The sequence below is a fragment of the Anguilla rostrata genome, chromosome 10 (assembly GCF_018555375.3).
Source record: "Anguilla rostrata isolate EN2019 chromosome 10, ASM1855537v3, whole genome shotgun sequence".
Taxonomy (NCBI): Eukaryota; Metazoa; Chordata; class Actinopteri; order Anguilliformes; family Anguillidae; genus Anguilla; species Anguilla rostrata.
In genome coordinates, this window is record NC_057942.1 from 4,550,076 (window position 1) to 4,572,091 (window position 22,016).

A 22,016-nucleotide genomic window follows, 5' to 3' on the forward strand; every position below is an offset into this window, starting at 1 on the left:
ATTTGTTACGTAGGCATTCTTGTGTAATTTGGGAAATCCTCTACAGCAGGGCTGCCCACCCCTGTTTATGAAACTCTACCTGCCGTCCTGTAAGTTTTCATTTCCACATAAATTTAGCGCACGTGATTCTACAAAATAGCGGCTCAGTGAGATCTCTAGGTGTTCAATGAGGTCTGATTTTTTATGCTTGGATTGAAAACCTACAGGTTGGCAGATCTCCAGGTTTCGTTACGTAGGCATTCTCATCTAATTTAGGAAATCCCCTGAGTCATAGGGCCTGATCTTTTGTTTATTTTTATTTATTCGGCACCTTGTTTTGCTCCTTTTATATACTGTATGTTTCTGTGTGGTAAATGGATGTGTGTTTTATTTGCTTTATCCATTTAAATACCCATTAATGTAACTTTTATAAAATAAATTATAAAATTTTTAAAACTGTAAAAATATGGTATTAGGGACAGAAGCTCTGCCTGAGCTGTCTTGAGGCACCTGCTTCTTTTGTTAACTTTCAGTTGTTTTATATTTATCAGTGATGTGATGAAACCATGTAAAATACTAGTTGATAAGTATTTCACTTTATGGTACAACTTAAATTATGTCGTCCAACATAATGTTCGTTGCGTTCCTGTAAATATTAAATCAATCCATATTTTTTTTTTAATTTACTTTTTTAAAAGGACTTAGTCATTTGCGAACTTATGTTTGATTGTAATTGGTCTCCGTGGCATTTTGGTGTGTTGCGGCTTTTGAAAGCATTTCTACATGGCCGTGTATTATGTACCCTACCTGTGGCCTTTTGCATGTTTTCATGTATTCTCATTACGATTGCTATAGTGTACTGTAATACATGAGTACACATAAGTAAGGAAAGTGTAGCCTATTACCAAAGTGTACCCTATTTGCATTGCCTCCTTTCTTTGTTTTTGTGGTAGGCTACGGAACTTGAACTAGATTTTTCTGAGTTGAGCAAAACAGCACCAAATAAATGCATATTTAGTAACCAGGCATTCATGCAGAGAAAGGAAATGAAAAGCGCGACCAATGAATGGAAACCGAAACTTGCCGTCAAATGTATGAGTTCCACCCGGAAAACGAATCTTAAGAGGAGGATTATAAAAGGAGGCGGGCATCTCAGCTGTTCAAAACACAGCACCAGACAGACCGCCGTCACAAGGAGACTCGTCACTCTCATCTTGTTCATCTCGGCTGAATCCTCTTAAGCGACTCTCCGTTTGCTCACAAATCGAAAAGTTCGACGTCCTAAAAGGCATTTATTCAAAAGGTAATACGTTGTTTTTATTCTACGTTAGTAATTATAAATTACGTATTTGTTTTCTCACCACCTGTTTCTCTGTCTTATTAGATTTGAAACTGTGTCTTAATAACAACCATTAGCCGTAATAATTTGGAATAATTATTTGCGATGACTCCAACGCTGTATTATGAAATAAAAGGACATATGTGAGGTTCACTTCAAGTTGGTGTTAATTCATATCCTGTTGAGCTGATTTTTAAAAAATGTATTTCATTATTTCGTTTCAGATCAAATCTCTCGTCATGGAGCTAACGATCAAACTCTTAAATGGGAATACTTTTTCCCTGTCCGTGGATCCGCGCACCACAGTCGGACAGCTGAAGTCCATGATCCAACAGAACGCGGAGGTGCCCAGCGCGAGGCAGCGGCTAAGTACGCAGAACGGTCACAGGATAGACCTGACAGACCACAAGAAAACTCTGCAGCACTACGGTTTGCATTCGGGATGCATAATCGCCGTGCTGATCGTACAGACCTTTCAAGTGCTTCTGATAACCACTACCGGCCAGACGCACACCTACGACGTTTCCCCGGGAGAGACCGTCTCTGAGTTCAAGCTCAAGGTCCAAAATAAGGAGAATGTCCCCGTCCAGCAACAGATGTTGACGTACGAAAGCAAGCCCCTGGAGGATGGCCGTAAACTGGAGGACTACGGTATAACGGAGATGAGAACCATCCACCTCGGGCTGCGTCTGAGAGGAGGCTGAATCTGGTTCACCGCGCCAGTTTTTCCATTATTTTGAACTCTGCTTCTTTTAATTTCTAAAATTATTTTTGTAAAATGTTTTAAAACTTTGAATTAAAATTCTATTTATAAGGATCTATTATTATACTAAAGACATAATGGGACCCTGCTCAACTAACTTGCTTTTACTTTTCAACTGTCTTTAATGATAGCTGTGAAATACTGAAATAAAATGTTATATGCAATTCTCTGTATGTCATTAACTCTATTGAGTAATGTAATGTTTCAAATGTGAGGATGAGTATAAAAAGATGTGCTTAGTGAAATGTGTTTTCGTTTAGGCCATGCTTGGTGTAATTGGTGCATTATATGGCACTGCTTCAGTAAAAATGTCCAGCTGAAATGACAGGACAATTGTGCAGGTGGCAATCTAGTATAACCGGTAAGGAGCTGGTTTTGTAACATAAAGGTCATAGGTTCGATTCCCAGCTCGGACACTGCCATTGTATTCTTGAGCAAGGTGCTTAACCTGCACTGCTTCAGTATATATCCAGCGGTATAAATGGATGCAATGTAAATCCTGTGTAAAAAAAAAGTTGTGTAAGTCGCACTGGATAAGAGTGTCTGCTAAATGCTTGTAATGGAATGCATAAATTGCTCTGGGTAAGAGTCTGCCAATGGCAGTAATGTAATGGTGCAAGAATAAACAAACCATGATGAAGGCAAGCACTTGTTTTATTTCAAAGGTCGAGTGGAAAAAAATGGCTGATCATCGAAAGGTTACATTAACGCATACCTGCGCAGAGTGCAGGATTTTATACAGCAGGTGCACATCGAGGTGTTTTCCTCCACGTCGTTTGCTCTAGACATTACTACGTAGCAAGCAACTGGATTTGGGTTCCTATACAACACTGGTGGGTATTCAAGACAGCAGCAGGCTTTGCTTATAAGCAACAACACTGATAATGAAGTAATACTAAAGTAGAGCAATACTGATTAGTCTTACTTGATCACCAATCTGCATGTTGTGTTTAGCTTACACCTTAAAATTAGCCATTGATTTTCTATTGTACTGAGTTTTGTTGTTGAACTAATATGGATAATTAATCAATTTTATCACGTGTCTATTTTTATTTTGTGACACGTGCGATTCTGCAAATTGAGGCAATGTGTGAAGGATCCAAGGCATTCTCTTCAATTATCGCATACGGTACAATCAGTCAACATGATTCTCAGTTCGTGTGCAAATCCTTATATTTATAAATGGCATTTTGATCCCTGTGGAACTGCCACTTCATTGGCAAACTGTTTGTTTAATCCACGACTGCACTGGATATAGTTCGACCATCGCGTTCATTTCCAGCACCTATATTTAGTACAATCAGGCCTACAGTATGTTAAACACGTGTCCTGGGAACCACGCACGTCCGGCACATGCTGAATTCCGTAAAACTGAAGGGTGGTCGGGCGGCTTCACTTCCTTACCGACGCAAGGTAGGCGTACCAGAACAAAGCCACCAGGTTGGCAAACAGTACACGGAACTAAAACAAACAAACAAACAAACAAAAAATTCATGAAACAACATAGAGCATTAATGGCTGCTATTGACAGTGCATCCGCTGTGAAATGCCATTCTTCGATATACAATTTTTGTGTTAAATTGACAGCGATACAGCACATTTTACTCTCGTGAGAACATGTCTGATCCCTCTGAACTGTATGAACCCTGCAATAGTTTAATGAACACTGAGCACTTCGCCGCGGAGCTGCTTACCTGAACAGGCACGTAGTTGATGTTGATAAATTGGAAAGGGGTCCACACTTTCCAGTTCATCTTCAGGGCTGGCCAGTAACCTGCTCTCACTTTGCCTTGAAATGCTGAAATTGTCCTACCCTGGAATGGCACCAGCAAGTTCAGATAACTCCAAGCTCGCAGGGCAAGAGCACCTGATATTGATGTACTTCTACTGCTCCTTCTGGCATATGCCTTTGATACTACACTACATGGCCAAAATGTGGACACCTGACATCAACATCTCATCCAGAATTATGGGCATTGATATGGACTTGGTCCACCCTTTGTTGCTATAACAACCTCCACTTGTCTGGGAAGGCTTTGCACTAGATGTTGGCGCATTGCTGCAGGGATTTGCTTCCATTCAGCCAGAAGACCATTACTGAGGTCAGGCACTGTTTAGGCCTGGCTCACAGTTGGCTTTCCAGGAAAGGGCCTTCCCCAAACTGTTAGGGAAGCACAGAATAGTCTAGAATATGACTGTATGCTGTAGCATTAATATTTGCCTTCACTGGAACTAAGGGGTCTAGCCCAAACCATGCAAAACAGCCCCAGACTAAGGGGTGTCCAGACACGTTTGGTTATATAGTATATATAAGTCTGCAATCATATATTATTAAATCAGCTCACATTGTACTTGTTTTAAATACACACCATTTTCTGCAAAATTCTGCATCTGTTTTTTTTTCTCTCATTGCAAATATTGTAGTGATTTTTGTAGCGGTATGTAGGGTGTCCCAGGGTTTGTCCTCCACCTCGGTTTCACCGTCATCCTACGGACTGCAATAGCAGTAAATTTTTTATTTTTATTTTTTTTAAAAAGGTCAGAAATGGGACAACCACGTCACATGACACAAGCAACAGGGTCACCACCAGTGCGGTGTCGAGGTGGCTGCTTTCGGACGCTTCCCCGAGTGAGAAAGCTGCACTGACCTCCAGGACGTTCATGACGAAGAAGAAGAGCAGGAGGAAGGCCGGCGCGAAGACGAGCCGATCCAGAAGCAGCCGCTTGAGCGCGCAGTAGGGCTCGCTGGACGGAAACACCAGCTCCATCAGCTGGTAGAAGTAATGGCTCAGGGGTCCTGTGCAGAACAGCCTGGAACGGGGAGAGAAAACAACTCCACTGAAAGTGCTGAGGCTTCACAGGCGAAGACTTGGAGACGATCGCAAATCCTCCGCAAAAGCCGGCCAGGGCGCTTCGGTTTGAAATGCACGTACCCGTAAACAGCAAACCGTGCGGGTCCCAGAACATTGAGGCCCTTCCTCAAATTTCCATCCGTCGTCCTCTTTTTTCTGCTCTCCAGAGCTTGGGAAAGCAGATTTCCCAGGGCAGAGAGAATTCCACTGAAAGGCAAGGGTTCGTAAACATTGGCATCTGTCAACGTGGTGGTAAGGGGGAAAATAAAGCAGCATCTCTCCGTGGCCTCAGTTCACAGGGTGAACTTCTATTCAATCATAAGGACGCTGTTTATTTTAGAAAAGGGGGGGGGGGGGGGGTCCAGGAGTAACTCATTGGCGAAACACAGGTGGACTGTAGAGCAGAGTGCAATGTCACCGCTGTGGACTCGTTAGTGCGCAGAAACAGGGCATACAAACAGTAGTGGACTAGTTGTAAACGTGCGGAACTCAAACGGCGGGATGGTGAATTCAGCCAGAGCTACGACATGTAGCTAACGTAACAATCTAGTTTAGTCATTCATTTTAAGCGGGTTGCTACGCACTCCTGGTAGTGCCAGCTAATTGCGCAATCGTTCACCTATCGGAGTATCGGCGGTCTGCATGATCAACAAGCATTCAAGTTAGCACTGTAACGTTCGTGCCAAATAGCTTGCCAAGTATGTTCCACTAAAAATGGAACCCTAGTTAGCAAGCTAACAATATCTCCAGGACTCATTTAGCAAATCCACAACTTTTCGTCAGCACATGCTAGTAATATATATTCTTGTTCGTGCTCTACACACTTGATTTTGTCCATTTGCGAAAAATCAATACACACTCCTTCCACCAAAACAATGCAGCCTCGCGTTAGCTCAGTGTCAAAGTGCTAAGTAGCTAATAACCGGAACAACGTGTTTAGTCTTATTTCGCAATTAGATAATGCTAACCCAACACTGAAAAATAGCTAGTTAGCTTGTATAAACACTTGACCTATGGTCCCAAACCCAGTGACAGTAACATACGTTAGCTGTCTAGATTGAATTTGGGAATACTCCCCTCAAAATAAGCATTACAACCAGTCCACCAGTCACCGACCTTGTCACAGATTTGGTGAGAATCGGGTATTTCTTCAGCAAAAGCAAGTACTGCTCCAGCAGTCGCCGATGGAAGGCCGGGTCTCGGACAGGCAGACTTTTCACAGGCATTGTAATGTTCAGAAATAAATTAATTGCAGACACAAGCAAAGTTAAACAGGTTGCAATAGCCAACCAGCCATTGCCTACATCCTACAACGCTGATTTGTTTCGCAGCAACACGCCCATATATTTTTTTAAACCGTATTCATTGTAAAAACAGGCCGATTTGACAAACGTTTCACTAGCTAGATAGTCTACTATGCACGTGCGAAACCAGCCGATTTTTATCTGATTCTATGTAACAGATTATTACAACCTAACAGTACCAAACAATCTAATAAACAGTTGCCGACGAAAAATATTAACACATCGTGCTTGCCTACATAGTGATTTCAAAGCCAACGTTGTGACATGACAATATTCGCGTAAGTACCCGATTTCTACTCTACACATTACGGGTATGGCTGGCCGCAGGGCCCATCCCCAAATATGCCATTGGTTCATAATGGTTAATCATGCCAAAAGGGCAGGGCTTTTCGTCGGAGGCGGAACATTTTTAAATAACTGAACAAAGCACTGTTGCCACTGTTTCCGGTAATATCTTTAACAAAACTTCCCAAATGTTCAATTTGCTCCTAAACAACACATGATAACTTCTCTTAAAATATGTTTTAAAAAATAAATGTAAAAAATCACATCTCCCATTGACAATCGTGTATATTTAATCCCGATGACGAAAAATATTAGGGATTTTATTGTTTCTCTGGCAACCCTGTCAGTGCCTTGTTCCTGTTCTCGCGGTAATTACAGTCAGCGCGCCAAATTCTTATTGCGAAGGTAGCGCTGGTGAATTGACAGCGCTATAACAGTGCAGACGTCGGTCTGTGCATTTTAAAAATTACTTTTGATTTGACATGAGTATACTATGAATTCGATACCCAACGTTTTTATATCTAGCTACTATTAGCTAATGAAGATAGCAAGCCACTTCTTCGCATCTGTATTATTTTTGACGTAGCTAGCTAGCACGCTAACCCGGCAGTGCGCACTGAGTGCATGGCATAAAAACATTGACACAACAGCAGATTAAATCCAAGAGTAAAGTCAAAGTCAATCAACTTTTCCCCCAACAAAATGGTTTTGCAAAACAGTGGGAGATACAGGGCGGACACAGGACAAGGTGGAGACCAGGATAATCAACAGTAAGTAATTGATTTTAGTTTGCGAATAGCTGCTATTTTAGCCACGCTTTTGTTTACTGGACAGATGTTACCGAAAGCGTATCTGTGTCACCCTTGCAGCACTTTCAACACAAACAATGCCGTCGTTTTGCTGTTCTTCGACTCGACTTCAAGTGAATCTGCACGTCAAGCTACACGCTATTCTATGAGCTATGAACCCGCTTTTCTTTTACTTGATTTTTCCAATTAAATTTTAGACTATAATACTGTGGATTTCGATTGGAGCGTGTACATCATGCTACTTCCTACTCACAAGCTTCTTCTTACAGTGTAAATTAGCTATAAGTAGCATTAGTTGGTTGGCACTAACATGGAGAGTTTTTAGTCTTCATTTAGGTAAAGTGTAACGTTTCTTTTGGTGCTTATAGATTTCAAGAATATGTAATTATACACTAATTTAGCTGTTGATCTAGGCGTGTGCACTGCTGTAGCTGGAATACTATGCATTTTTGGTAGTCTACCCCAGTTTTGTAACCCTGTGCCAACTAAGGGGTTGTTTCAGAGCTGTGTTGACAATCAAAGCCAGTCACCCTCATGTTTACCCTCATGCGACCTTAATTATCCTACCGTTCAAAGCAAAGTTTGGATCTGGCCACGGATTCAGAAAGGCTACCAAATGAGAACCGTACGAGGCAACTGCGTGATGTGACGGTGAACGGTAGACTTGGCTTTGTATCAGCAGTTTGTCTGACCTCAGAAGAAATTTGAGCTTCTGTCTTGCCAGGGTCTGTTCGCTCATTTCGATTTTAATAGTCCCTTGATTTGTTCTCTAATGCTGTTTTGAGTGTGATATCGGGGTCATAAGGCGATGTAATGTGGTCGTTTCCCGCAGAGACGATGCCTCCTCCATGTCAGCCGTCAAGCGGCTGGAACGCAGCCAGTTTACGGATGAGATGGACGCCCGCTTCGGCTTTGAAAGGATGAAAGAACCGGGGGAGAAGACAGGCTGGCTCATAAACATGCACCCGGTATGACTGAGTCTTGTGTGGGGGGTTGACAGTCCTATTACTAGAAGGCTGGATGTGGGCGATCTGTCCTGTGCACAAGTACAAGTACGGAAAAAGTTGATATAAAATTTTTTTTTTTTAATTATTTGAAAATTGATTATTAATTTCTATGCTTGGTTAGACATATGGAACAAGTGGATGACCAACTATGGGTTTCTTGCATTTCCACAACGGAAACAGATCTCTTGTTCATGTTCAGTGCTGACTTTAACATGGTATCAGGCTTTTTTTTTGTTTTCACTTGGATTAACTGATGTCACCTCCCTCAGACTGAAATCCTAGATGATGACAAGAGGATGATCAGTGCCGTGGACTATTATTTCATTCAGGAAGATGGCAGCAGGTTCAAGGTGTGGCCTTTTCCTCTTGCGTGTCGATCGCCGTTAGATATGATACGCGCGAGCCGCCGCTGAAATTGGCTCTGACCTGCTTTGCGTCTCTTGTGTTCGGTAGGTGGCCCTTCCGTTTAAGCCCTACTTTTACATCGCCACAAAAAAGGTGAGTCGGGTTCGTGTTTGTGCGCCTCTTTTTGGTCGACCGGCCGGTCTTCGCTTCGCTGTATTTAAACGACCGCGTCTGTGTTGCTTGATTCGGAGCAGAACTGCGAGAGGGAGGTCATATCCTTCCTGTCCAAGAAGTTCCAGGGAAAAGTGGCGAAGCTGGAAATGACTCCTAAAGAAGATCTGGACCTGGTGAGACCTGTTTTTTGCGTTGTTGGTGTTTTGGTATTTTTCAGAAATCGGTGGTGTGAAAACTGCATCGCTACGTATGATGGTCTGATGATATACTGAAATTATATTGTACCAGTAGTCATTCTCTTGAAAATTTATATTGGTAGCTGGGTGCTGCAGAATGGTTTCAGAATTGGTTCTCGGGTTATAAAAGTAAATAGAAAAAAGTTGTTAATGTTGCAAAATGACCTGGCTCAATTATTATTATTTTCCCAGACAAAATATTACAGTGCATTGCTTTTATTTGGTAGATGCTTTTGTGTACAATTGGCGTACAATAAGTGCAAATGGCTTCATAATGAAGTATAAATGTGCTTTGGGTGTGAAGTACAGCCTTGGTTCAGGCTGAGATTTCTCAGGGCGGTTTGTGTGCTTTCCTTCGTAGCCCAACCATTTGGTGGGTCTGAAGAGGAGCTACATCAAGCTGTCCTTCAACACCGTGGACGACCTCATCAAGGTCAAGCGCGAGATCTCCCCAGCCGTGCGCAAGAACAGGGAGAGGGAGAAGTCCAACGACGCCTACACCGCCATGCTCTCCAGGTACCCGCCTCTAAGCTGAGTCGATGTGAATATGCACGCGCGTGATTGGTCAAGCTTTGTGGCCGCTACTGAAAGTGGCTTAATTTGATGGGTGGGGAGAGACCAGCGACTCTCAATCAGATGAACACGCTACCATCATGAGTAAAATAACACCTAGCGTAGGATTTCTCGGGGGAAATGAAGAACATTAGTCCCAGGATTGCGGTCAGAACCATTTAAATTCATGAAAAAAAGACTGAAATTCAATGAAAGAAGCCCAAAATCTTCGTGGAACTTTTTGGTAATTTTTCATATCATAATTAGAGATTCAGTGACTTTCCTATATTGGGTAAATTTAATGCATTACATTACATTACATTACATTACAGGCATTTAGCAGACGCTCTTATCCAGAGCGACTTACACAACTTTTACATAGCATTTTACATTGTATCCATTTATACAGCTGGATATATACTGAAGCAATTTTGGTTAAGTACCTTGCTCAAGGGTACAACGGCAGTGTCCTACCCGGGAATCGAACCTGCGACCTTTCGGTTACAAGTCTAGTTCCCTACCCACTGTGCTACACTCCGTCCGCAATGCAATGCAATGCAATGCAAATTCACTCCCAACCCTGATTGGTTAATTCGCCCATGGCTGGTTGGTTGACGATCTCCCCTCGTCGTCTGGTCTTGCCAGTGCTCTGGCCGGAGGAAACGTCAACGCGGCGGAAGAGGCCGGGTCGTCCAAGAAGATGTCCGACCAGATGGACAACATCGTGGACATGAGGGAGTACGACGTTCCTTATCACGTCCGCCTCTCCATCGACCTCAAGATCCACGTGGTGAGTTATGTGCTTGGCTTGGATGGTAGGCACAGGGATTTGGAAGATGGTTGGAAATGGCTGTGAACTGTGATTTGTGACCGAATTCTCTGCGTCCCCGTCCCAGGCTCACTGGTACAATGTCCGGTATCGGGGCAGCGTGTACCCTCCTGAAATCGTGAGGCGCGACGACCTCGTTGAGCGACCGGTAAGCGCGGGTTGGCGTTTGAATAATTTCGATTTTTCAAAAGCAGCACTTAAAGCTCAAAGCAACGGAAAATTATGATTAAGAGCCACATGTCAAATTTCAGGCTTCGGGAACAAGCAGAATAGACGCAACATACATCATACAAAAACGAATAGCCCTGCTCGCTCTCATCTTTTTTCTGACTTATTTTCTTTCTCGTTCTTCAATTGGGAACACCGTCACCTTCCGCAGTTTTATGATGTTGTTGTTATGGTGCGTGCGTACCTGATGGGCTGATGGGCTACAAATGTGCCGTTGCGTCACAGGATCCCGTCGTGTTGGCCTTTGACATAGAGACCACCAAGCTGCCCCTGAAGTTCCCAGACGCGGAGACCGACCAGATCATGATGATATCCTACATGATAGACGGGCAGGTGTGTGCTGGCCAGCGTTGACTCACCGGTTTGACTGTCTCACCGAGTTTCACCGCGGCGGTTCCCGAGCCGTGTGTGTGTGTGCTACAGTCGAGCGACGGCTGACTCTTTCGATCTCGTTTGTGCGGCAGGGCTACCTCATCACTAACCGAGAGATAGTGTCGGAGGACATCGAGGACTTTGAGTTCACCCCCAAACCGGAGTATGAGGGACCCTTCACGGTGTTCAATGAACCGGACGAGGTGAGCGGGCGTCGGGCGCTAAGCATGGTCTTAATTAAAAGAGCTCAGCTGGGCTGAAGAGAAGGTTGACCGGTTCCTTCCTGTTTCTTGGTTTTTAGGCCTCTCTCATCCAGAGGTGGTTTGAGCACGTCCATGAGACCAGACCCAACATCTTCGTCACCTACAACGGGGACTTTTTCGATTGGTGAGAAATAGCCTGTTCCCTCTCTGTGCTTTCATCTCTAATTGTACGACTTTGCCCGCATCAACTTTGCCCGTTCTGTTGAGTTTCTTTCGTTTCTGAAGGAGTTTCTCTTCCTCAGGCCTTTTGTGGAGACCCGGGCTGCTCAGCACGGTCTGAACATGTACCAGGAGATCGGCTTTCAGAAGGACAGCCAAGGCGAATACAAGGCCAGCCAGGCCATCCACATGGACTGCCTGAGGTGGGGGAAGTGTTTTTTTTTTTTGTTGCGATGGGAGTGAAACCTGAGGTGGAGTGTTTGCCACAGGATTTTGGGAAACTGTTGAGGGGGTCGGGGGGGGGGCGCTGACCGCATACCCTAAAGGGGGTCTGGCCGCAGTGTAACTGATCAATGGGAAGCGCTGCTTGTGCGATGGGAGCCACAGCCTGTAGCAGAAACGCTGTGTGAACTCTTGTGTGAGCCCGCTGTTGTGCTTCAGGTGGGTGAAGCGCGACAGTTACCTGCCCGTGGGGAGCCACAACCTGAAGGCCGCGGCCAAGGCCAAGCTGAGCTACGACCCTGTGGAGCTGGACCCGGAGGAGATGTGCCGCATGGCTACGGAGGAACCGCAGGTAAACTTCCGGGTCACAGGTCAAAGGTCACTAATGTGTGTGTGTGTGTGTGTGTGCTATGCATCGGTTGCATGACTGAAATGGAAGTCATTCTTATGGTGATCTGTAGTGCTGTTTGGAGGCTATTGATGAATGTTGTGTGAAATGGTAGCTTCTTACTGGAGAGAACAAGAAAGTCCTTAGTCTGTGTCTATTGGGGTTCATTCCTAAATGTTTTGGGGAGGACCTGCCCCTGAATCCCATTTTCCGAGCACCTGTGTCTTTTTAACGAACTGATGTGCAAAACGGAATCTTTTTTATTAGTTGTTCATAGCTGAAAAGCCCTCTCCTTCGCCTGTTCGCAGACTCTGGCCACTTACTCCGTGTCGGACGCCGTGGCAACCTATTACCTGTACATGAAGTACGTTCACCCTTTCATCTTCGCCCTCTGCACCATCATCCCTATGGAACCAGACGAGGTTTGTCTTCCTCTGTGAGCCTGCCTGTTCTCAATCTGTTCTCTTACCTTTAATGGTAAATGGACTAATGGACTGCATTTATATAGCGCTTTTATCCAAAGCGCTTTACAATTGATGCCTCTCATTCGCCAGAGCAGTTAGGGGTTAGGTGTCTTACTCAAGGACACTTCGACATGCCCAGGAGCGGGGTTTGAACCGGCAACCCTCCGACTGCCAGACAGTCGGTCTTACCTCCAGAGCTATGTCTCTCCGACAGCTATGTCGCCCCTTTAGGAACATGGCTCTGAACCAGCATGCATTGTTGTTGTATTTGTGGCCTGTGGAATTCACAAAATCCATCTGTGCTGGGACGGGACTTATTTCCTGGTGATTGAAATGTTTTTTTTTTTGTTTTTTTTTGGGATGGTTCAGGTGCTGCGGAAGGGTTCTGGAACCCTCTGTGAGGCCCTGCTGATGGTGCAGGCTTTCCACGCCAACATCGTCTTCCCCAACAAGCAGGAGCAGGTCTTCAACAAGCTGACGGACGACGGCCACGTGCTGGACTCCGAGACCTACGTGGGGGGCCACGTGGAGGCCCTGGAGTCCGGCGTTTTCCGCAGCGACATTCCGTGCCGCTTCAAAATGGTAGGAATCTCCCCTCCTCCACAAACGACAGAGATGATAATTGTTTATATTTTAGGTGTATGTTACGTTTTTTAAATTTTGCTGAGGAAAAGGCAATAGATGCCCTCTACCTTTTTTAATTTTGGCTTCTAAGTTTGGCTATTCAGAAGCTGGTCCTTTGTCTGTTAGAAAGGTGTGACCTGAAAGTTGTGCTTTTGCTCTTTGTGGAACCCTGGGGTCAGCAGTTTTAACTTTTTGGGAAAAAATGTGTTTTGGCAGAACCCGGCCGCGTTCGACTTCCTGCTGCAGAGGGTGGAGCAGACGCTCCGACACGCCATCGAAGAGGAAGAGAAGATCCCCCTAGAGCAAGTCCTCAACTTCAACGAGGTGAGACGGCGCTCGTTTCCATGACTACTAACGACCAACAGGAATTCCGTATCGCTTCCCCAACATGAAGTGGTACCCTTTTACCATTATGGGAAAACCTGCTGATAAGCCTTTTGGACTGCAAAAACATTTTTTTTAAAACATTATTTGTAATTTGTATTTTATTTCCTTTTCTTATGGGACCATAGAAAAATGTTAGACAATGCTATAATTTCAGTAAAAGTGTATTGGGTCTGGGGGAATTGCGTGGTGACCCCTGACCACATGAACTTGGTTGCCGTGGTGATATGTCCTGAGGTTGAACTGTAGGGGTTGACCACCTCTCACTCTGTAGGTCTGTGAGGAGATAAAGAAGAAGCTGATGTCTCTGAAGGAGGTGCCCAACAGGATCGAGTGCCCGCTCATCTACCATCTGGACGTGGGGGCTATGTACCCCAACATCATCCTCACCAACCGCCTGCAGGTAGGTAGAGCGGGGGGCACCAGCCGGAGTAATCCTTTAAAATCGTGTAAAATGGAACGGTCTCAATTCAAATCTAATGCGAGAGCTTGCTGGGCAGACTGGAGCAGGACCCCCTCCACCCTGCTCCAGCCAATATTCACCAGCCAATTCAGACCCAAGAGCTGATAGGGCTCTACAGTGCTCCCCTTTCAGGAGCATTTGCTCCTGAAAATTGATGTTTGCTGTCTGTCAAAATAATTTAGGAGCACATCTGCTAAGTAGGATGCGTTAGTGTGCTCCTGAACTTTTCTACTGAGGAGCATATGTGCTCCTTGGGGGAAAACATGGTAGCATAGAGCCTTGGATCAGCTGGTTTAATTGACCAGTCAAGTACTAAGAAGAGAGAATGCAGCCCTCCAGGGCCAGGGTTGAGTAACTGTGGAATAGAGGGTGGTCCCTGAGTGGTTTCTCCCCCCCCCCCCAGCCCTCAGCCATGGTGAACGAGGCCACCTGCGCAGCCTGCGACTTCAACAAACCCGGGGCCAACTGCCAGAGGAAGATGACCTGGCAGTGGAGAGGGCAGATCAGTAAGTGCTTCCTGTGTCAAGCTGGGCTGACCCTGCATTAGAGTACCTGAACCACGTATCCACCTACACGTGGTTCCTGTGGCTTTCATCTCTCTTTGGGCTATAACTGGTTGAGGTCGTAACTCAAATAAGGTCGTATTCATTACGGATTCATTACTTGTTGTATTTATTCTATGAATACATTTTGTTTATTGACATCCCTCATAAACAGTGTTGTATTAACCCTTTAAGGTACGGTTAGAATGTTGTTAACCGAGCATTCTAATGTTGATGTAACAATCACTGCTGGTAATTCTAGAGTTCTAGAATTTAAGATTTAGAATTTTCAAAAAATATTCCAAAAAAACCTACTCTTCACAGGATTAATATTAATACACTGTGGAGATATTGTGGAGAGATGAAGTCTGACACCCCCCCCCCCCCCCCACTCTGCCCCCCCCCCCCCTGTGTCCCCACAGTGCCGGCCGGCCGCAGTGAGTTCCACCGTATCCAGCAGCAGCTGGAGTCGGAGAAGTTCCCCCCGTTCTTCCCCAACGGCCCGCCCCGCGCCTTCCACGAGCTGAACCGCGAGGAGCAGGCGCGCCACGAGAAGAAGAGGCTGGCGGGTGAGTGGGCCGGCCCCTGCAGTTTCACCCTTTCTCCAGGGGGAGGCGCTAGTGCTCAGCTTCATTGGGAGATCTGCTTTATTTCCCCCAACTTGAGACTGGAATATACTGTTATCTCCAGTTCACAATTGACTGAGGACATTGGTATATCATAAAAGTGTTGTTTGGGTAAATTCTGCATGTATTTAAGTAAGTATTTCTTTACACAGAGAGTTGTTCACATGTGAAACCTCTTGCCAGGTTCTGTAGTAGAGGCTGTAGAGTCAGAACCATCCAGGCTCAGTGTAGTCCTGGATACTCTCTAGCCTGTAGGTAAATGGAGAGCTTTGATGGTGGACTGAATGGCCTGCTCTCTCCATCATGCAGGCTAATGTTCTCCTAAGTCCTTGCGTCAAATGCTTTTACGCTTTGACAGCTGATAGCAGGAGAGAACTGTCAGTGGTAAAGCCAAATGGTTGGGTCCCCTGAGACATTTCGGGGCCTGGTAGATTCCCGAGAAGGCGGGGGAAGAGTTCCTGATTTAATGGAGAACAGTCACTCTCCAGTTAATTTCCCCCTGTGGAGGTTTCCTACGCCAGCCTGATTCGGGGTTCTCTGTCCGCCGCAGATTACTGCCGGAGGGCCTACAAGAAGGTGCACCAGACGCGGCTGGAGGAGCGGGTCACCACCATCTGCCAGCGGGAGAACTCCTTCTACGTGGACACCGTGCGGGCCTTCCGCGATCGCCGCTACGACTTCAAGGGCCTGCACAAGGTACCGGGGGCAAAATGGGGACGGAGTGTAGCACAGTGGGTAAGGAACTAGACTTGTAACCGAAAGGTCGCAGGTTCGATTCCCGGGTAAGGACACTGCCGTTGTACCCTTGAGCAAGGTACTTAACCTGCATTGCTTCAGCATATATCCAGCTGTATAAATGGATACAATGTAAAAATGCTATGTAAAAGTTGTGTAAGTCGCTCTGGATAAGAGCGTCTGCTAAATGCCTGTAATGTAATGTAATGTAAAATGGCCGCCGTGGCCTTCGGGGAACGCGCGCGCTCTGCTTTGGGGACGGATGCTGGTGGTCAGCGGCTCTGCTGGATTGATGAGCTTTTCGGACCTGGATCCGAGTAGCCCGCATGGGCTGTTTTACCCTCTGTGTTACTGCAGTGGCTTATATTCTCTTGTGTGCACACTCTCGTGTGTCCTGCCCTCTTGTCCTCTTTGTCCTGTGTAGCCGAGCTTCTTCATTGTAACCGAATGTCATGAATGCCCCCCGCTACAATAGAAAATGAAAGAAATGGGCTGGAGGCAGCAGTCGTAAAGATAGTAGTTTGGGCGGACAAAAAGCCATGTTTCACATCCTTATTGTCAACATGGATTTTTAAAATGTGTGACTGTGATGGGCTGTGTTGTGCTTTTGAGTGTCCTCAGTGTAGTCCAGTGTCCTTAGTGTTGTTTAATGTCCTCTAAGGCAACTGTTCCCAAACTATTCAGGCCCAAGGCATCCCTGTAAATAATTTCCATTTTTTGCGGTGCCCCAAAATGACTTAAAAATGTTTGTGCACGTTTTTAGGTGCTAAATAACTGCCTGGTGTCCCCCCTGTCCCCTCTCAGGTTTGGAAGAAGAAGCTGTCCAACGCCCAGGACAGCGGCGACGCGGCCGAGGTGAAGCGCTGCAAGAACATGGAGATCCTCTACGAGTCGCTGCAGCTGGCCCACAAGTGCATCCTCAACTCCTTCTACGGCTACGTCATGCGCAAAGGGTGCGGTCGCTATGGAACCGTCGCGTCTTCTCCACACCCGTTGTCAAGTTCACATGAATTGCTGTAACATTTTAGGGGAGCGTTCTCATTTAATTACAGTTCGGGTCTTTTGTTATCAAGTCGTTGCCGTGGTCATGAAATCCACGCGTGACTGCAGCCGTATGAGAGGTTTCAGAGAGCGATCTTCTGGGGGAGCGAGCGTCTTTTTAAATCCGCTGCTGCATTTCCGTTCCTGTCCACTAGGGCGCGCTGGTATTCCATGGAGATGGCCGGGATCGTGTGCTACACTGGCGCTCACATCATCACCCAGGCCAGGGAGCTGATTGAGCAGATCGGGTGAGCAGCTGCTCTTTCCGGGCTCTCTCTACTGCTGTCCAACTGGCTCCAGGGCTCCACTGGTTCTCCAGGGCCTATCGCGTGAAACTCAGCAGAGGCTGTCCGAGGTCCTCTGGCTCGTCCGCGGTACCTTTTTGAAACGTGGGCGGATCAGATAAGATGTAACTTTTGTGTCCTGAATGCACTGTACTTTGATAAGGTGGTTGACACCGATTTCAGTGTATATTACACTGTGTGTGTACTGTGTGTCTAAAAAGCTGGACTAAAGGGTGACCTGAGGTTTGGTGCTCTGCAGCTAAAGTTGTTTTTACTATTTTTCCACCACGCAAACAAAGTTTAATATCTTCCTATTTTTACACAAATAAGGTCTATTTCTGTTTTTCCACAACTAAAGTTTTTCATATTTTCTTGTGTTTCTCCCCCACATCGCAGGAGGCCTCTTGAGCTGGACACTGACGGAATCTGGTGCGTCCTCCCCAACACCTTCCCCGAGAATTTCGTCATCAAGTCGAGCAACGAGAAGAAGCCCAAGGTGACCATCTCGTACCCTGGCGCCATGCTCAACATCATGGTGAAGGTGAGCCATCTCTTTCCTCAAAAAGGATCTTCATTTCAGAATGCTGGGATAATTGAGTTGGTGTCCTGGGATAACCCTGACAAAAGCTGAAACCTCTGCAAAGTTGAGGCTTTGTTTGTTCAGAGCAAACTTTTGTGTTTGTGTTAGAAAAATTTCTGGCCACTGTTCTGTACTGTAAGCTAGAAATGAGTGCTGTCAATGGGGGAGGAGTTAGCATATGTCCCAAAATTATAAAATGGAGTGAGTTTAAAATGATCAGTCTTCTTGTGGACCCCCCCCTCCCCCATTTTCAATTCATAGACCATTTCTTTATTTCACTTGTAGATCAGACTTTAGAAAGCATTTTTTGGAACCGAAATCTGAAATCTGTGGTGCCAGCTGCACCAGCAAAAGTGCATCCGTTGATAGTGTTTGATTAAACTTCTCACATTTTTGGATCTCTCTTACAACCCCTCCCCCCTTGCCCCCCCTTCATCAGGAGGGCTTCACCAACCACCAGTACCAGGAGCTGGTGGACCCGGCCTCGCTCACCTACGAGACGCGGGCGGAGAACAGCATCTTCTTCGAGGTGGACGGCCCTTACCTGGCCATGATCCTGCCCGCCTCCAAAGAGGAGGGCAAGAAGCTGAAGAAGAGGTGGGGCGACCTGGGGGACCGGCGAGGGGGGGGTGACCTGGGGGTATTGGAGTGGGGGATGGGGGATTGGGGGGTAATTCAGTTCTGATGGTCCTGTAGTCTGTGGAGACCTGTGGCACTGGTCCCTCTCTGAAAGGTCCTTTCCAAAAAACAGCTGCTAAATTTAGAGCAGCGCGCTGACTTCCTGGAATAGCTGTGTCATTTTGGGGGTGGGGGTGGGGTACATTACATTACAATTACATTACATTACTGGCACTTTCCAGACACTTTTATCCAGAGGTGACTGTTTGAGTGGAAAGTAGGCCCAGCAGTTAATGGCATTAGCGCCGCTGCTGTTCAGATTTGAGAAACGCGGGCGTGAAATCTCCCCCTGGGGTAACGGCCTGCCTCTACCTGGGCGCAGGTACGCCGTGTTCAACGAGGACGGCTCCCTGGCCGAGCTGAAGGGGTTCGAGGTGAAGCGTCGCGGAGAGCTGCAGCTCATCAAGATCTTCCAGTCCTCCGTGTTCGAGGCCTTCCTCAAGGGCACCACACTGGAGGAGGTCTACGCGTCCGTGGCCAAGGTGGCCGACTACTGGCTGGACGTGCTGTACAGCAAGGTAACCTATCCCTCGGGGTCCTGAGCGATGAAGCAGGGGGGGGAGTCGCTGTGAAGGCCTGTGCCCCCCATAAATGAGATCTTAAAACTGTCATGGTAAACTCCCTCGTTCACTAACATCAACATCAGAGAATGCCTTGTTCTCCTTGTACACGCATTTCACACACAGCCATCCAGTGGGTACAGACGGTGCTCAACAGTTATTGGTTAGACAGGTTTTATTGCTGGAGATGCATTCGATAGACCGGTTTGAGAGTGATCCAACCATGGTAGCTCATTTTTATTGTTGTAGCGTGGACAGTTTCATTGGTTTGAATTAAAAAATGTTGTTCTGGTTGACGTTCCTCTACCCTCCTCCGCCCCGTGTCCCTCCAGGCGGCCAACATGCCGGACGCGGAGCTGTTCGAGCTGATCTCGGAGAACCGGTCCATGTCGCGGAAGCTGGAGGACTACGGGGCGCAGAAGTCCACCTCCATCAGCACGGCCAAGCGGCTGGCCGAGTTCCTCGGGGACCAGATGGTGAAGGACGCCGGGCTGAGCTGCCGCTACGTCATCTCCCGCAAGCCGGAGGGCTCGCCCGTCACGGAGAGGTGAGCCCGGCGTGTGCGTGTGCGCGTGTGTGTGTGTGTGTGTCTACATATTCACGTTTATGTGTGTGGACATTTGTGTGCCTGTGCGTGTGTGTGTTCTTGTTTTAATATCCTTGTAGGGACACCGTTGTTCTTGGGGACAAATGTGTGTGTGTGTGTGTGAATGTAGTGAATGAATGTAGGGACACTGAAAGATACTGTACTTGTTGCTCTACGGTTGATCTATGTATTGGTTGCCTTGGTGACATTTGTTGTCTGTCTCAGGGCCATCCCCCTGGCCATCTTTCAGGCGGAGTCCAGTGTGAAGAAACACTTCCTGCGGAAATGGCTGAAGATGCCCAGCCTTCATGACCTGGACATTCGCACAGTGAGTCTGCCATTCATGACATCATAAGGCTAAAAGTTCTAAATTCCCTTTCGGAACCAGACTAGTGTCGGGTTCAGACGTTGGGTCAAATAATTGTTTTAAATAACCCTTCCGACACCAGGAAAACTCCTGTAAATGGAACGACTAAATTCTTCTGGATGACTGCAGTCAATTTCTCAGGGATTGGAGTGTCGTTTTACTCTAACTCTAATTGCACCTAGAGTCGAAGTAACTCTGTTTGAAGGTCTGTTTTGAGCATTGAAAGGTGCATTGCCTGTTTCGTGTTGCCTGCTGTAGATCCTGGACTGGAACTACTACATCGAACGGCTCGGCAGTGCCATCCAGAAGATCATCACCATCCCCGCCGCCCTCCAGCAGGTACCAGCCGAGGGGAACGGGTTCCGCATTGTGATGTCATAATGGACCCCTGAGGCAGCAGTTTGGTCACGCCCCCCCCCTGTGTCTCCGCCCCCCTGCAGGTGAAGAACCCCGTGCCGAGAGTGCGTCATCCGGACTGGCTGCACAAGAAGCTTCTGGAAAAGAACGACATCTACAAGCAGAAGAAGATCAGCGAGCTCTTCACCAGCGAGGGCAAGAGACAGGTACGCGAAAAACAGCCGAGAGTGGAAAGGGGAATCCTGTTTGGGTTGCTACCTGGGATCATTTGCTGATGAATTCAGTTAGCCAGTAAGAGAGCACTGTATGTTCTGTGGAACATCGTGGAGTGTTCATGCAAGCACTAGTGTTTTCACAAGTGTTGATGAAAACCATGGATATTAATATACCCAAGAAGTGCTGAACACAGCTGATGAGTTTGAGGCTTCAGTTCAGCCCACAGTTCTGTTTGAGCAGATGTGCAGTAACCCTGCATTAAGGCTAGCATATGCGGGCTAATCGTGTTGGTGTCAAGGTCACCTTTGCCCACGTTTCGCACCGTTATTAAAATCACAGCTCTATTCTCGCCTTTCTCTTTCTTTTTCTCAGGTGGCCTCTCTCCAGCCCGGGGGCGACGGCAGCCAGAGCCTGGAGCCGGGGGGCGTGGCCGACATGGAGGACTTCGGGGTCCCCCGGCGCCCCCTTCAGGCGGCCATCCCCATCAGCACCAAGCGCAAGCGCGTGTCCCAGGGTGGGGTGGAGAGCCAGGCGGAGTCGCAGGACCTGGAGCTCACGCAGTCCTGGCGGGAGATCCTGGGCCCGCCCCCGCCCTCCGGGAACACGCGGGTAGGATTCCCTCCCCGTCAATCAAACCACAGATTCGCATTTATTCCACATTTATTTCCTTGACGATCGTAAGTGTTTGGAACGTGCCACAGCCCTCTAATAGCTCAGTCGTGTGCATCCCTGTCATGGATACTCTGGAGGTGGTTTTGGAGTGGCTGCGCAACTGGAAAGCGTTTGTGTATGTGTCTACGCAGCTGGACGGCGTGTGTGTGTGTGTCTGCGCAGCTGGACATCTTTTGTGTGTGAGGCTGTGCAGCGGGACAGCGTGTGTGTGTGTGTCTGCGCAGCTGGACAGCGTTTGTGTGTGTGTCTGCGCAGGAGGAGCGGCTGGTCTGGCTGCGCTACCACAAGAAGAAGTGGGAGCTGCAGCTTCGGCAGAGGAAGGAGCGCAAGAAGAGGCGGAAGGTTCTGGACGGGGAGGTCCAGCCCGCGGGGGGCGGGGTCATCCGGGGAGGCTCCGCCTCCGGGCTGGGCAACTTCCTGCGCCGGACGGCCCGCAGCATCCTGGACATGCCCTGGCAGATCGTACAGGTGCGCATCACTTCCTGCTGGCCCCACCCATATAGGCCTGTGCGCTTTGCTGATTAGCCCCTCCCACACCACCCTCCCCCGATGACACGGTCTCTCTTCCAACTGCGTCCCCAGACTGTGATCATCCTTCCAAAATTTGCCCGTCAAATGTTGTTATGTCTATAGTGAGAGTCTCAAAGTCCTGGAGGGCCACAGTGTCTGTAGATTCTTGTGGATTCCTTTCTGTCAGAAACCATATTAGGCCGGCATCAATATGTGATGTA

General features: G+C 47.2%; 3 protein-coding genes across 3 annotated transcripts in view; 2 read left to right on the forward strand and 1 right to left on the reverse strand.

Moving 5' to 3' along the window:
* The first annotated feature begins 1,122 nt into the window (after positions 1–1,122).
* isg15 (ISG15 ubiquitin like modifier) lies at positions 1,123–2,726 on the forward strand. Its single transcript, XM_064353606.1, has 2 exons — positions 1,123–1,282; positions 1,543–2,726. Exon 2 carries the CDS (start codon positions 1,558–1,560, stop codon positions 2,020–2,022), a length of 465 nt encoding a protein of 154 aa, XP_064209676.1. The 5' UTR covers positions 1,123–1,282; positions 1,543–1,557; the 3' UTR covers positions 2,023–2,726.
* Positions 2,718–6,280, reverse strand: pxmp2 (peroxisomal membrane protein 2). Its single transcript, XM_064353605.1, has 5 exons — positions 6,050–6,280; positions 5,015–5,140; positions 4,730–4,892; positions 3,776–3,895; positions 2,718–3,542 (listed from the first exon to the last, which is right to left on the reverse strand). The coding sequence occupies exons 1-5, from the start codon at positions 6,157–6,159 to the stop codon at positions 3,474–3,476; spliced, it is 588 nt and encodes a 195-aa protein (XP_064209675.1). The 5' UTR covers positions 6,160–6,280; the 3' UTR covers positions 2,718–3,473.
* Positions 6,281–6,852: 572 nt separating this feature from the next.
* pole (polymerase (DNA directed), epsilon) overlaps positions 6,853–22,016 on the forward strand; it is a 25,325-nt gene continuing 10,161 nt past the window's right edge. Inside the window, exons 1-31 of the mRNA XM_064353604.1 lie at positions 6,853–7,292; positions 8,164–8,299; positions 8,608–8,688; positions 8,792–8,836; positions 8,938–9,030; positions 9,455–9,609; positions 10,291–10,435; positions 10,542–10,622; positions 10,928–11,035; positions 11,167–11,277; positions 11,376–11,461; positions 11,580–11,699; positions 11,938–12,070; positions 12,415–12,528; positions 12,940–13,152; positions 13,411–13,518; positions 13,853–13,981; positions 14,445–14,547; positions 15,006–15,152; positions 15,760–15,905; positions 16,749–16,897; positions 17,141–17,233; positions 17,666–17,810; positions 18,289–18,446; positions 18,850–19,045; positions 19,420–19,634; positions 19,899–20,001; positions 20,299–20,379; positions 20,481–20,603; positions 20,986–21,222; positions 21,541–21,753. Of these exons, the coding sequence (XP_064209674.1) occupies positions 7,225–7,292; positions 8,164–8,299; positions 8,608–8,688; positions 8,792–8,836; positions 8,938–9,030; positions 9,455–9,609; positions 10,291–10,435; positions 10,542–10,622; positions 10,928–11,035; positions 11,167–11,277; positions 11,376–11,461; positions 11,580–11,699; positions 11,938–12,070; positions 12,415–12,528; positions 12,940–13,152; positions 13,411–13,518; positions 13,853–13,981; positions 14,445–14,547; positions 15,006–15,152; positions 15,760–15,905; positions 16,749–16,897; positions 17,141–17,233; positions 17,666–17,810; positions 18,289–18,446; positions 18,850–19,045; positions 19,420–19,634; positions 19,899–20,001; positions 20,299–20,379; positions 20,481–20,603; positions 20,986–21,222; positions 21,541–21,753 (4,035 nt within the window). The 5' untranslated portion in view covers positions 6,853–7,224. The remainder of the gene's footprint in view (positions 7,293–8,163; positions 8,300–8,607; positions 8,689–8,791; positions 8,837–8,937; positions 9,031–9,454; positions 9,610–10,290; positions 10,436–10,541; positions 10,623–10,927; positions 11,036–11,166; positions 11,278–11,375; positions 11,462–11,579; positions 11,700–11,937; positions 12,071–12,414; positions 12,529–12,939; positions 13,153–13,410; positions 13,519–13,852; positions 13,982–14,444; positions 14,548–15,005; positions 15,153–15,759; positions 15,906–16,748; positions 16,898–17,140; positions 17,234–17,665; positions 17,811–18,288; positions 18,447–18,849; positions 19,046–19,419; positions 19,635–19,898; positions 20,002–20,298; positions 20,380–20,480; positions 20,604–20,985; positions 21,223–21,540; positions 21,754–22,016) is intronic.